Source organism: Camponotus vicinus, unplaced genomic scaffold, assembly GCF_025532165.1.
Source record: "Camponotus vicinus isolate PSW18456_S1 unplaced genomic scaffold, iyCamVici1.0 SCAF_10, whole genome shotgun sequence".
Classification (NCBI taxonomy): domain Eukaryota; kingdom Metazoa; phylum Arthropoda; class Insecta; order Hymenoptera; family Formicidae; genus Camponotus; species Camponotus vicinus.
The window spans coordinates 2,016,054-2,028,445 of NW_028141946.1; the positions used below are offsets into that span (position 1 = coordinate 2,016,054).

A 12,392-nucleotide genomic window follows, 5' to 3' on the forward strand; every position below is an offset into this window, starting at 1 on the left:
TCGAGTTAATACATAATTTTATTGATAATTTTCTACACATTGCATTTCTTTTAAAAACATTTTATATAAAAAATTATTAACAAGTCAAATATCATAATTTACATAAAACTCTAATAAGAGAAGGGAGTTTTGGAATCATCCTATTTTGCACAAGTATGGACGAATCTTTATTTGTAAATCTTGTTCAACACACCCATATACGTATATATCTATATCTTGATAAAGATAGTCATTGCAAATGCAGTACCCTCTGAATTATACTGCAGCGACTCGTCTCATCATTTATGGTACAATTAATCTACACACTCAAGCAATTATAAATTTATAGTATGATATGGATATTAATATATATTACTACAGAGGATAATCTAATTATATGATATACTATGATTAAAATTACAAGTAATTGTAACAATATTTTTAACAACGATCCATGTATAATATATATATTACAATATATATGTATAATACAGTTAATATTCAACTCTTTTGGTGCGAGAGACACAATCCGTAATGATAAAAAATACTTGAGTTTACTGGCTAACATTTCAATGTGAATTTTCAATTTGCAAGAACAAAAATAATTCGATGCACAATACTAATAGTTAAAATACATTGTTTTATGTAAAAAGCATACCAAAAATAAAATCATATTATATTAATATTATATTAATATTATTCCGAATTATATTCAATATTATAAAGCAAAATAGTAATTGCATGAAGGCATGCCAATTTGTCGTACAAACAGTGCTATTCAGACAGATTCTGTAGTATTCATCAGTGGTTGGTCAGCATCAACAGAAGGACCTATCACAGCAGTGCTGTAAAATATTTTTAATACATTATATTAAGAGAAATTACGATTTTGTGAAATATGATGGCAATGTAAGACATGGAGATCTTATATACTATAACAAAAACCAAGATATAACATATAATAAAAGCCACCGAATCACATATCACACAAAAAATCAGAAACAAAAGCTATAGCTTTTCCAAATATTATCATTTTAGAAATATAAGCGATGTTAAATTGCATTCCTCACACCCAAATAAAGTGTACATTAAGATTATAGATTATAGAAATTCAAGATTATAGAATGAAAAAAAGAAAAGAACGCCCGCATCTTTGAAAACCTTATATGTATATACATGCATAAAATTAGCTGTAATATATTATCAGGGAATTATGGATAATATTACCCAGCGCCAAGAGCCAAAATTGTAGCTTCCTGTACCAAAGTCATTTGATCAATGGTGGACCTGTGGTCAATCAAAAATTCAGTAAAATAAATTATATCAAAAAGGAATATTGTTACATTTACCTATACATCATATGTATATATGTAATTATAATATATATGCTGTAAATAAAATTCAAAGTTATCTGTTTTTCTATTTATAAATAGATTTGGAGTATTTATTACAAGCTTTTGAAAAAAATATAGTAATATCAATTTTTTTACAAGAAAGATATACGATTACATATATTGTTATTTTTATATATTTCTAAGTATGTATTAAAATAATAAAACAAAAATTGTTTCATAACAAGAATTAATATTACAGATCATTTTGAAAATGAATTATCTCAGTAGTTTAATACAAAATAATTAAAAGGGAAAATTAAAACAAGACAAATAGTTTATTGGATATTTAATTAGTATGGCATGGAAGCAGGAGCACTCGGCAAAAGAATAAGTTTAGTATTTATTAGTATTAAAATATTGGAAACTTACTGTAATTTTTTTCGTAGCGTGATATATATTTTATATATAATCTGATTTGTATAACAAAATTTCGTGTAATGCATATGTAAAATGCAGAAAACATTATGCATTTGAGATTAATGTATTTAATCAGTATATATCAATAATATTTCTTAACCATATGATACTTTTATAAATAATATTGTGTAAATTATACGCATATTTTTTGAATTTCTTAATATTGTATTTTTCGTAATATTTGTTGATGTATGCATAGTAAAATATAGGATAGGAATTTTCTGGATAAAGAATAATAATAAATAGAACCTTATTTTTATGGAAACTGACTTTTTTTACGGATGTTTAAAGTATATTTTTCCTACTTTATATAGATACAAACGTTTATTTCTTTCAACAACAAAATAATAGTATTTGGAATTAGTATTGGAATGTATATATCATTATCTTTTAATAGATAAACGTTTAAAAATAATATACACTCATTACATAATGTATGAATTTCACGTTATCACCTTTCATCATTTTTTTCTAAATATACATCGATTTATTTACTACAATGCAAAAACATATGCCAAGTCCTCCAAATAAACAAAATGTTCCACAATTCACGACCTTAATTATAAATTTTATATATATATATATATATATATATATATATATATATAAATTCTTTGATCAATTTGGAATAAATTCTTCTTAACAATGGAAAGTGTTGATATCATCACGTTTATAATATATATATTTATAATATATATAGTTTCCCAATTTTTAACATTATGTTTCTTGATTACTAAGCTACAAATTAAAATTTCCACTAGAAAACACAATTTTATTATCCATATAGACATAAATATCCATATAGATATAAATATCCACATAGATATAAATTATCCATATAGATATAAATTTATTTAGATATAAACTTAATTCGTACAAATAATCGTTCATAACTCGGAAACTATTGATACCTCAACATTTTTAGAAAAAAATTGATTTCAAATTTGTCAGAACAAAAACTAAAGTTATAAGTTGTAAGATACACTGCATTTCAATCAATATGCTACAGCTGCATAGATCATTAAATAATAATAAAACGTCTATGCATAAATATAAGGAATTTATAACGACTATTATATAAACTGTCTTGATATGCTCTAGTTATTTTGAGCAAGATTATTATCTCGATCTAAAGATCGAGTTTACGAAGTACCTGATTTACGTAGGGAAGTGGGGAATCGAACTCGGTTTCATCACCCCATTGTTGGGTGCCGTGGGTGCCCAACAGAGTATGTGTATCCTCATTGCACAGCCGCTCGGGAAAGTTTACCCCATCTCCAAAGCTGCAAGCCATACCCTACCTTCTATTCGATGTCATCCTACGTCCACTATTCTCACACATGATGTAACTATCTTATATATTATCATCTTGATCCATTGGTTTCATTTCATTCATTTGTTTAATTTAAAATGAAATCTCGATTTCAATAAGAGAGGAAGATATTGTGAGAAGATACTTCCTCCAAAAAAAGAAGAATAATTACTGTACATAGTTACACCATTTTTGTATTACAAGTACTGTCTGTAAGAACCAGATGCACAATACCTCACGTAATAATTGTAAAAATCTTATGCGAATTCGTCTTTAATTGAAATTTATAATGTCACATATAGAACATGCAATTTTAAAACAAAAAATTATAAATACAAATAATAAAAAATATTTCTGAATTCTTTCTATGTATAATTTAAAGATATGTCATGATTAAATTTTTCACACACATTCTGTAACAAGTAGATGCTTATGTATAAGCAAAATATTGTGTATAACCGAGATATGTAGAAAATACTGCAGAGACTTTAAATTTTTTTTTATTTGCACTAATATCCCTATACATTACTTTCTTCATTTCCTTTAAAATATATTTCGATAAAAAGAATGTAAAACAAAAAAAAATTGATGAAAAGTATATTTTCTAAACTAAAAAGATATGTAAACTGTAAAGTCAATTCCGTCAAACCTAATTACGTTTACAAAGAATACCTTCTCAGAAGCAGAATAAAGAAAGATTTTGCAGATATTATAGAAAAGCTTGAGTTATATTAAGAAGAGATTAGGGAAATAGCTGTAGAAATGATAGGCAGTGTCAAACAAAAATCTCAATATACAAATGCGTTGCATGCAATTTGAAAGCACTTATAAATCATGTCATTACTCTGGAACTCTGTAAAAAAAAATAAATAAATGTAAGATATAAACATTAAACATATAAGGAAAAATACACTAAATATACTAAGAGAGTGGAATAAGAGAGAGAATGATTTTTTAATAAATCAAACATTATGAAATAAAATTCATAAAAATAAATTATAAGAAGTAATTTTCCTTCAAGATTTAGAAACAAATTTAAAAATATTTATATTACGTATTTATAGCAAAGATAAACGAGTTCCACAGTAAAGATAATTCGAAATAATTAACACTTGCATTTGCATTTAAAGTTTTTATGATGCTGACCTGTTCTGAGTACTGCCCATGGAGTCATAAGTATTGGGTGTGCCCTGGTGTTGCGATCTTACTGGATAGACGACACCATTTCCCAGACTAGAACACATCCAATGCAATCACTCCAATTTAAAAGTGAAAATTTAAAGTGACTGAATCTACTATATCTCTTATCGGCCGTATAATCGGTGCAAATAAATATAGTGCTCATAAAAACAATTTAAAGTGTGCGATAGTTGCATACTAGTCAATGGTGCACCAAAACAATTTTTCACATTTCTAGAAAACTGTGTTTGCATCAAAAAATAGGAAAAAGAGTTTATACACACACGGAATAAGACAAAGAACAGTTAAAATTTCAATTCATATAACTATCTATCTGTGTGTGCATCCTGCTTCGATTATAAATATAAAATATAAATTGTATACTTCTTTTTTCTGTTATAACAAAGGGATGTATTAGAGTAGTTTTTAACACACATATATATTCTTCTATATTTCAATAATACATTTAAATCTTCTTGATTTTATAGAAGAAGATTAAATTGAAATAATATATAGAGAAATGATAATATTGCCACACAATTGGAGCATTCTACATGTATTTAAACAAAAATATATATTTATATAGAGAAAAATATAAATAAAAAATTACATAAACATGCAATTGTTTTGCTTTTGAAGGAAAACAAATTTAAAAAAAAAATTAAAATTGCTCACACTTTACTCAAGGCCCTGCAGTACTTATATGTTACCGCATTTCAAATTTCGTTTAAGTATGCCAGTTTAAACTGCATAGTTGTTTTTTTAAAGATTATCATAGGCAGTATACTAGAAGCATACAAATTAACACAATAATTCAGTTATTACGTATTGTGCAAATGGTTCCCACTTTATAAATCACAATCGCAATTCCGTCGCATAGGAAATATTAAACAAAACACACGTACCTACTAAATATGGGGAGAAACCAGAGCCTTGGATTATCACCAAATACCTCCTGAAAATTATTATATTTTCCCAAACTAAATCCATCCTTGTCTTTCCCTGTTCGAAACATAGGTGTTCTGAAGGCCTCTGTAAATATAATATTAATTAATTTCAAACAAGAAATATTACATAATATTAAAATTTAAAATATATAATATTTACCTAGTGTTGACCTATTATGCACAACAAGATAGCAATGATAGAAGAAAAGAGAATTAAGACTGACTGCGAACATCAAGGCAACAAAAAAAAGGAATAGTAGATGAAATCTACCCATTCCATCTAATTCTCCCTATAAAAAAAAGTTCATAGTTTATTTTTCTATTTAAAATTTACTTCATCATAAATTATAAGATGAAATTATTAATATAAATATTCCATCATATAATCAAAATAAATCATTTTTGCATGAATTTATTACAAAAAAAAAATACTCACTTTCCAAAATCGTATAAAGTATTGTAAAGATGTGGCGGTAATAAACATACAGTAGAGAAGTGCATATGCTAGAAACAGCATAAAAAATTTGTAGTTGTGGAAGCCTACACAATTGTTTACCCATGGACAATGATGATCCATTTTTAGGACGCAAGTGCTGCATACACTGCAATGGTGTGCTCTATCAGGCTTTATTAACTGACATTTCTCGCAGAATCTCATAGCTAAAAAAATGCCATTAATATAACAGTGTAAATTTTTTACATACATTAAGTTGCATTATTAAATCATTTTCTGTAAATGAAATTGTTACCTCCTTTTATAGTGCGATTAGTAACCGGAAGATCTTGTGCAAATCTTTCCAAAATTTGTCTCTGCGCTTCTTCTGTCTCAGCTTGCTGTAATTTTTCCATTTCGACATCAGGTATTTTAAACTGTAACATTTATAAAAAAACAATATTATTCTCACTATATCATATAATATAATAAACAGCTATATTCTTAATTGATATAAATTAGATAAATTACCTTATCTGGCACTGGCATTAAATTTGTATACACTGTCTGCCAGTATGACCATAAAAACATCAGAATTAGGATGTGGAAGAAAAGCAGATAGAAAGCTGTAAAACATACATAAACAATAAGAGTGTTGTGTGTGTGCACAAGATTGATTGATGTGATTTTGGAATTAGGATAAAATATTCGATATCATATAAACATGTAAAACAATGATACTAATAATAATAGTTACAATTATAAAAAGATAAAACAGAACTAAATAATACAATGTAACAAATATTAACATTGATTAAAATAATACATGATATATACAAACCTTTTTGAACATAGCTGTCTATTGTATCTGAAACAAGACGTAATATAAATAAATGTAATGAAGAGCTTCTAAAGAGCAAAAATTATTTCACAACTAGCTAAATCTATAAACAGAGGAACATATATATGTCATAGCTGTGTAAATAAATGTAAATGAATTAAATGTAAATTTTTCTTCTAATTTAATTTTCTATGTTTTAACTCCTATTAATAATTAATCACTCTGACAATCATACACTCATATTCGAGAATCACGAGAAGACTAATGCACCGTTATTGACCTTCGAGAAAAGAAAAAAAAATGTGAGGTTAGAAAGAACATCACTTTTACAGCAGTAAATCGATCGACGACGAGGGAATGACGTAAAATTAAATATTCACGAGTACTCACAGTAGCACAATTGCACGACGTAAGCATAATAGGACCACGCGACGATCGTCAGAATAAATATCACTGGTATCCACTTGACGGCCTTCACGCACCACCAGCACGAGCCGTTTTGCTTGCCCATTTCTGTTCACCGGGTCGATGGTACGCACGAGGATACGTGCCTTCCGACCGTCATCAATAACAACGCATTATTCTTCGCGCCGCTGGGACACAACGGCATCGCAGTATCGCGGAAAAAAAAAGGGGAGAGATAACTTTCTCTCGAGGCGAGAATCCCCTTACGAGGACCCCGCGACTAGGAGGACGAGTGCCAAAACGCGAAGACTGCCGAAGACTGTCATTGCGCAAGCCAATCGTGTTGCTTATCGTAGCGTTTCCAACGCAGTATCAAAGACGTTCGTATAATTTTATTTTGGATCCGGTGCTGCTTTGCACACCGCACGCATCGTTTCACTTCCGACGTCGATCCGTTTTACGCCTGTCGCGCTTGACAGTTGCCGTAACCATGGACAGGTATATATATGTATGTATGTGTGTACTTTATGTATGTATTTACATACGTTGGACACGTATGTAAATAACACTGTTTCCCGCTACCCCATAAACAAAAAGGAGTTACTCCGCGCCATCTTGTGACGTCAAATGACAGAATGCGCGGGATGCGCGTCGCGCGTCATTTGACGTCACAACATGGCAGCTGTTTCGTCTTTCGCGGACACTTTTGCCAGCTTTTGCGTAATTAGTGAAAGAAAGTTTACTGTAAAATTTTCCTCGGAGAGAACATCCTAAAACGTAAACCGTTAGAAAAGTGAAGCTCCTTGTGCTCCCGTTTATTTATTTTCTATCAGACATTTGAGAAGAGCTTATCGATTGGAGATTTCAAGATGTCATGATTGGCGAGACTGGGGTCGAGAAAACCGCAGATTTTCAAATCTTCCGTCATGACCGCCAATGTCGAAGAAGACAAGACTTTTCGCATAAACAATCGTTTATGCCATTTTTCCGGTAACGGTGCATATTTAGCAATTGCGTTTCAAACGAATCTGCTCATAAAGGATGCAAAGACTCTCGAAACCTGTCAATCGTTTATATTCACGGATGTGATACAGGTTAGTTTTAAACCGGCAATCGTGAAAAATGATCGAATGAAACCTTAAACATTATTGTATAATAATAATACATAATAATACATGTATAATAATAATACATAATAATACATGTATAATAATAATACATAATAATACATGTAGTTTTATCACTTTATTACAGCATATGGAATGGTCTCCAAATAGCGAATATATTTTATGTGCAAATATAAAGAAGGCTATCGTACAAGTATACTCGGTGCATTATCCTCAATGGAAATGTAAACTCACCGAAGGCAGTGCAGGTTTGCAGAGTGTTGCTTGGTCTCCGGATAGTAAATGCATTGTTACAATAGCAGATTTCAATGTAAGTTTAGCATAGTTTTTGATATTTACATTTGCGCTTTATTCTAAAATAATTTAATTTTATATCCTACTATAAAATTAAAAAGTATTATTGTGTATTTATAGATTCAAATATCTGTCTGGAATTTGGAGAACCTTACTGTATCACACATACAAAATTTGAAAACCTCCGCTTTTGATAAATTACATTTTAATCCAGATGGTAAGAAACTGGCTGTGATAGTTACAGAGGAAGGCCAGGATAATGTGGGAATTTATAGAACTGATAATTGGAAACTAAGCCGAGTGAGTAAAAAATTATACAGAACTTTATTACTTAATTTTAGAATATCTTAGATATTTGTACATATGTTGTTTTACATTAGATTGTGTATAATTTTACACAAGTATAACACAATATTGAAGTTAAGAATTTATTTGTGCATGTTATAAAATTCATATATTTAGCATTAACGATGATAGATTTATATTATGTATCTTGACTGAATGATCAGAGCTACAACTTGCTAATTGCAATGTATCGCATGGATGTTCATTGCTAGGTCGAAACATAAGTCTTTTTACTGTTAAGTGATGAGCTTGGGAGGTATCATATGCCAACATTGTCGATACCCTCAACAGATCCTCTTTGATTTTTAGAATTTTTATGCATCCTGTTTCATATCCAACAGCCAAAATATAAGATCTATCTAGGCAGCTTGGCGCAAAGCATAGCGCTGTAACTGATTGATTTTGTGTGTCTACAGTCGTTACTGGCTTAACATCTTTAGTGTTGTCCTCCATCATTTTTACGGACCATATGCCGATTTTTCCGTCTCTGGAACCAGTCGCGAAATAACTCGAATCGTTCGTCCAAGCACAACACCAAATTATTCGCGAATGCGGACCGTCTTTCTTCGAGCTAACTGCGATTAATGCGTAACTTTCGCCTTCGTTCTTGAATAGCGACCATCTTCTATCCCTGGAGACAGATAGCAAATATCTATCGTTCGGAGAGAACTCCATTTGTGTCACTGTCAGTTGATGAAAAACCAATTTCTGAACTTGCGACCATGTGTCGGTGCTCCACAATATAATTGCAGAGTGTTCTATATTAGTTGATTTGCATGCTGTAGCTAGCAATTGTCCATCGTGTCTTGCTGCCATGCAGAATATTTCGTAACCATGTCCATAAAGCTTTTGCAATTCTGGCCAGAGTGTATTTTGTGCTAGTTCCTCTTCTGTGGGCGGTTCATATGTATCCTTCGTCGTTGGATCTTCTTCGTTTTCGCGCTGATCATTTTTTTCGTCAAACGTTGCTTTATTAATTAATCCAAGAGAAGGTACAGTAGCACCATGGGCCACTGTAGATTTGAAGTCTTCGATATTTGCTAATGGTCTTAGACGATTTTTAAACGCTGTCGTAGCTGCGAAAATACGCACCACTTTCTCCTCTGCTCCAGAAGCGTACATGTATGGTGCTAACATAACTAAACACGACATGTCGTATCCATGTATCTGAGGACGCGCGATTTCATACCATAATTCTTTAAGCCCGTCTTTCCATGGCGCATGAACTTTTGTAGTTTGATCTGTGCTGGCTGTGATGAGAAATCTGTAAAGTATAAATTTAAGTAATTCCTTTCATTGCCAATTTTTTACTAAATTGACCAAAAATTTTTATATTTGATATTTTTTGATTGAAATATAATAATTCATAAAAATATATGTATGTATATACATTGCAATTAAATTTTCCTACAAAATTAGTCAGAATTTAATTCTTAAAATATATAATATAAATCCAATTAATTGATACAAACCTTCCTCTTGGTTCCCAGCACAAGTCGACTACTTCAGAAAAATGACCACTGGGTGTAGATCGTGGAATCCAATTTGCAATTTCTTGAGAATATTTCCAGATGTGAAAAGAGCCCTGATAACCATGCCCCAATATGTGTAATCCATCTGGACCAAATTTGCAGCCATAGAAGCCCAGAGAATTGCCACCGACTTCTCCAACACGTACTTTCTCTGTCCAAATTCCATTGGAATCATCCAGTTCCCATATGATCATAGACTTGTCTAGAGAGGAGGATAGTAATCTCATTGTTTGGTGATTGTTTGCTTTTATAGGCTGCCAGTGCACTCCGTAAATCCAACCTTCATGACCAGAAAGCACAGACTCCAGAGTAATATTATATTCTCTATCGTTTATCATAAAGGTATCCCTTTTTTGTTCAAGCTCATCGCTCGATGATTCCGTGACAGCTCCGGTAATTTTCCATAATCGTATCATGTTATCTTGCGACCCCGTTGCAAGGAAAAGATTCCCATTGTCATCGTGATGAAAATCGATACATCTTACCCAATCTTGGTGTCCGAGCAGACTCTGGACTCTTATAAAATTTGATTCTGATACATCAGAGTCTTTGGTATACAATAAGACGGAAGCATTCTCCAATGCTACAGCTAAGAGAGGACATTTAGTATTTGGCAAGTACATCAGACGACAGTGTATCGGTAATTTCCTTCCGTAGGAAATGGTCTGAATAACTTCGACGTCCGCGTTTTCATTCCTCGACCACAATTTTAATTCGCCGTTGATCGAACCCGTGCATATCAACAATCTTGGGAAAGCAGTGGAAACGTTATCGGATAGTTGGAGGGAATCGGCGAAGGTAACGACATTTCCCACGTCCAACACCGAGGTAACTCGAAAGCCATTTTCACGATCCTCGCTCCAGATAATCACGGTTCCGTCCACGGAACCGGACAGGAATTCCTTCTCCGGCGCACCGTCTCCCGATCTTATCCAGTGTACTGTGTTGACGCGGTCGCGATGCCGATGCAACGTGCGTGTAACGCGACCGATGTGCGTGCATGGCTCGTATATCGCGATCGCGTTGCATGTTCCGAAGCAGATGAGGCCGTTGCTGCCCCAATCGGCGCAATGTGGCACGCGGTTGCACGAACAGGAGATGTAACGCGTCGTCATCGTTCAAAAATGTCGCGAGCACACGTGCTTGGATCAGCTGTGAGTCGGAGGGACAAACTCGCGCATGCGTAATAACCTAAACGTCAGCAGACGCTTCAGTCACATATGTACTTCACTGTAATAAAAAATATTAGATTCCTCGTGAAAAAGGTAAAAAATATTAAATAAAATATACACATATATATTTACATTTCATTAATGTATTTATATATATAATTATTATATATATAATTAATATATTTATATATACTTATATATAAATAAATTTATTTAGTTGATATTTAATTAGTAGTTTATTTATTTAATTATTTTAATTTATATTTAAAAAATGCATTAATATATATTTATATTTAATAAATTTAATTATATATATATATTTTTTTGCTCTTTTTTCGTGAGAAATCTAATGATATTCAATGGCTCAAATTATTATGACACTTTCAATTCATATCGCGACGACAGCGCAAGTTCTATTTTGACGACCATAGAAATTCCCTAGATGTATACTCATTTGGCGCGTAATAATCAAATTGTTGAATTGTTCCAGAAACTCATCTGCGAGCGTTTACATAGCATCGACGGGATCCGCTGGTCGCCGAACAATGAATTGTTATGCATATGGTGTTCTTCTCCTGCCGAACCGAAACTGCTCATTTATTCCACCGTGTTGGAGAAACCCATGGTTGCGTTTACTCCATTAGAAATGTACAAGGAACTTAAAGGAATCGAAAGTGTTGAATGGGTTCCCAGTGGACAATTATTAGCTGTAATTGGACTGAACGAAATGGTAATTTCTCTCATTTTATATCTTATTTCTCGTTTTCGTTACATTAATATTTACAATTAATTAAAATCTGTATACATAGATCATCCTTCTTAATTATATCACATGGAATCCATTATCGCAATTATATTTGGATCCTGTCATCAGGGAATGTAATTACTTAACAAAAGTGTACAAGGAATGTGCTGATTTGGAAAAAATTTCTAATAAACGCTTTGCTTCATGCGAGGAATATGTTGGTAAGTGAAAGATATTAGTGAATATTTATTAAATAAAATATATGATTAC

General features: G+C 31.6%; 3 protein-coding genes across 13 annotated transcripts in view; 1 reads left to right on the forward strand and 2 right to left on the reverse strand.

The window, feature by feature from the left end:
* LOC145960243 (palmitoyltransferase ZDHHC2) lies at positions 1 to 7,515 on the reverse strand. Of its 7 annotated transcripts, XR_014435309.1 has the most exons (12): positions 6,893 to 7,515; positions 6,503 to 6,529; positions 6,193 to 6,287; positions 5,978 to 6,098; positions 5,665 to 5,888; positions 5,389 to 5,518; positions 5,187 to 5,313; positions 4,957 to 5,067; positions 4,249 to 4,335; positions 2,944 to 3,073; positions 1,207 to 1,266; positions 1 to 824 (listed from the first exon to the last, which is right to left on the reverse strand). XR_014435309.1 is itself a non-coding variant. In XM_083079556.1 (9 exons), the coding sequence occupies exons 1-9, from the start codon at positions 7,011 to 7,013 to the stop codon at positions 2,920 to 2,922; spliced, it is 1,086 nt and encodes a 361-aa protein (XP_082935682.1). In that variant the 5' UTR covers positions 7,014 to 7,515; the 3' UTR covers positions 2,151 to 2,919. The 7 variants fall into 7 exon arrangements, 4 of the variants coding, with proteins under 4 accessions (XP_082935682.1, XP_082935683.1, XP_082935684.1 ...); XR_014435308.1 differs by lacking the exon at positions 2,944 to 3,073; XR_014435310.1 differs by lacking the exons at positions 1,207 to 1,266; positions 2,944 to 3,073.
* LOC145960237 (WD repeat-containing protein WRAP73) overlaps positions 6,806 to 12,392 on the forward strand; it is a 9,651-nt gene continuing 4,064 nt past the window's right edge. For 4 of the 5 annotated variants that reach the window (XM_083079541.1, XM_083079542.1, XM_083079540.1 and 1 more), the window contains exons 1-5: positions 6,806 to 8,001; positions 8,162 to 8,344; positions 8,449 to 8,628; positions 11,868 to 12,107; positions 12,187 to 12,343. In XM_083079541.1, coding sequence (XP_082935667.1) covers positions 7,834 to 8,001; positions 8,162 to 8,344; positions 8,449 to 8,628; positions 11,868 to 12,107; positions 12,187 to 12,343 — 928 coding nt within the window. In that variant the 5' untranslated portion in view covers positions 6,806 to 7,833. The remainder of the gene's footprint in view (positions 8,002 to 8,161; positions 8,345 to 8,448; positions 8,629 to 11,867; positions 12,108 to 12,186; positions 12,344 to 12,392) is intronic. The other variant, XM_083079539.1, reaches the window with a different exon arrangement.
* Positions 8,630 to 11,413, reverse strand: Elp2 (elongator complex protein 2). The gene is made up of 2 exons (XM_083079507.1): positions 10,146 to 11,413; positions 8,630 to 9,937 (listed from the first exon to the last, which is right to left on the reverse strand). The coding sequence occupies exons 1-2, from the start codon at positions 11,318 to 11,320 to the stop codon at positions 8,779 to 8,781; spliced, it is 2,334 nt and encodes a 777-aa protein (XP_082935633.1). The 5' UTR covers positions 11,321 to 11,413; the 3' UTR covers positions 8,630 to 8,778.

Bases quoted from the DNA above. Each gene is read 5' to 3' on its own strand.
- LOC145960243 (XM_083079556.1), bottom strand. From the start codon at position 7,013: ATGGGCAAGCAAAACGGCTCGTGCTGGTGGTGCGTGAAGGCCGTCAAG. The intron at 4,336-5,186 runs GTACGTGTGTTT...GATGTGTTCTAG, and splicing joins TTTCTCCCCATATTTAGTAG to TCTGGGAAATGGTGTCGTCT. The intron at 3,074-4,248 runs GTCAGCATCATA...TATGGCTTGCAG, and splicing joins ATGGGCAGTACTCAGAACAG to CTTTGGAGATGGGGTAAACT.
- Elp2 (XM_083079507.1), bottom strand. From the start codon at position 11,320: ATGACGACGCGTTACATCTCCTGTTCGTGCAACCGCGTGCCACATTGC. The intron at 9,938-10,145 runs GTTTGTATCAAT...TATACTTTACAG, and splicing joins TGCTGGGAACCAAGAGGAAG to ATTTCTCATCACAGCCAGCA.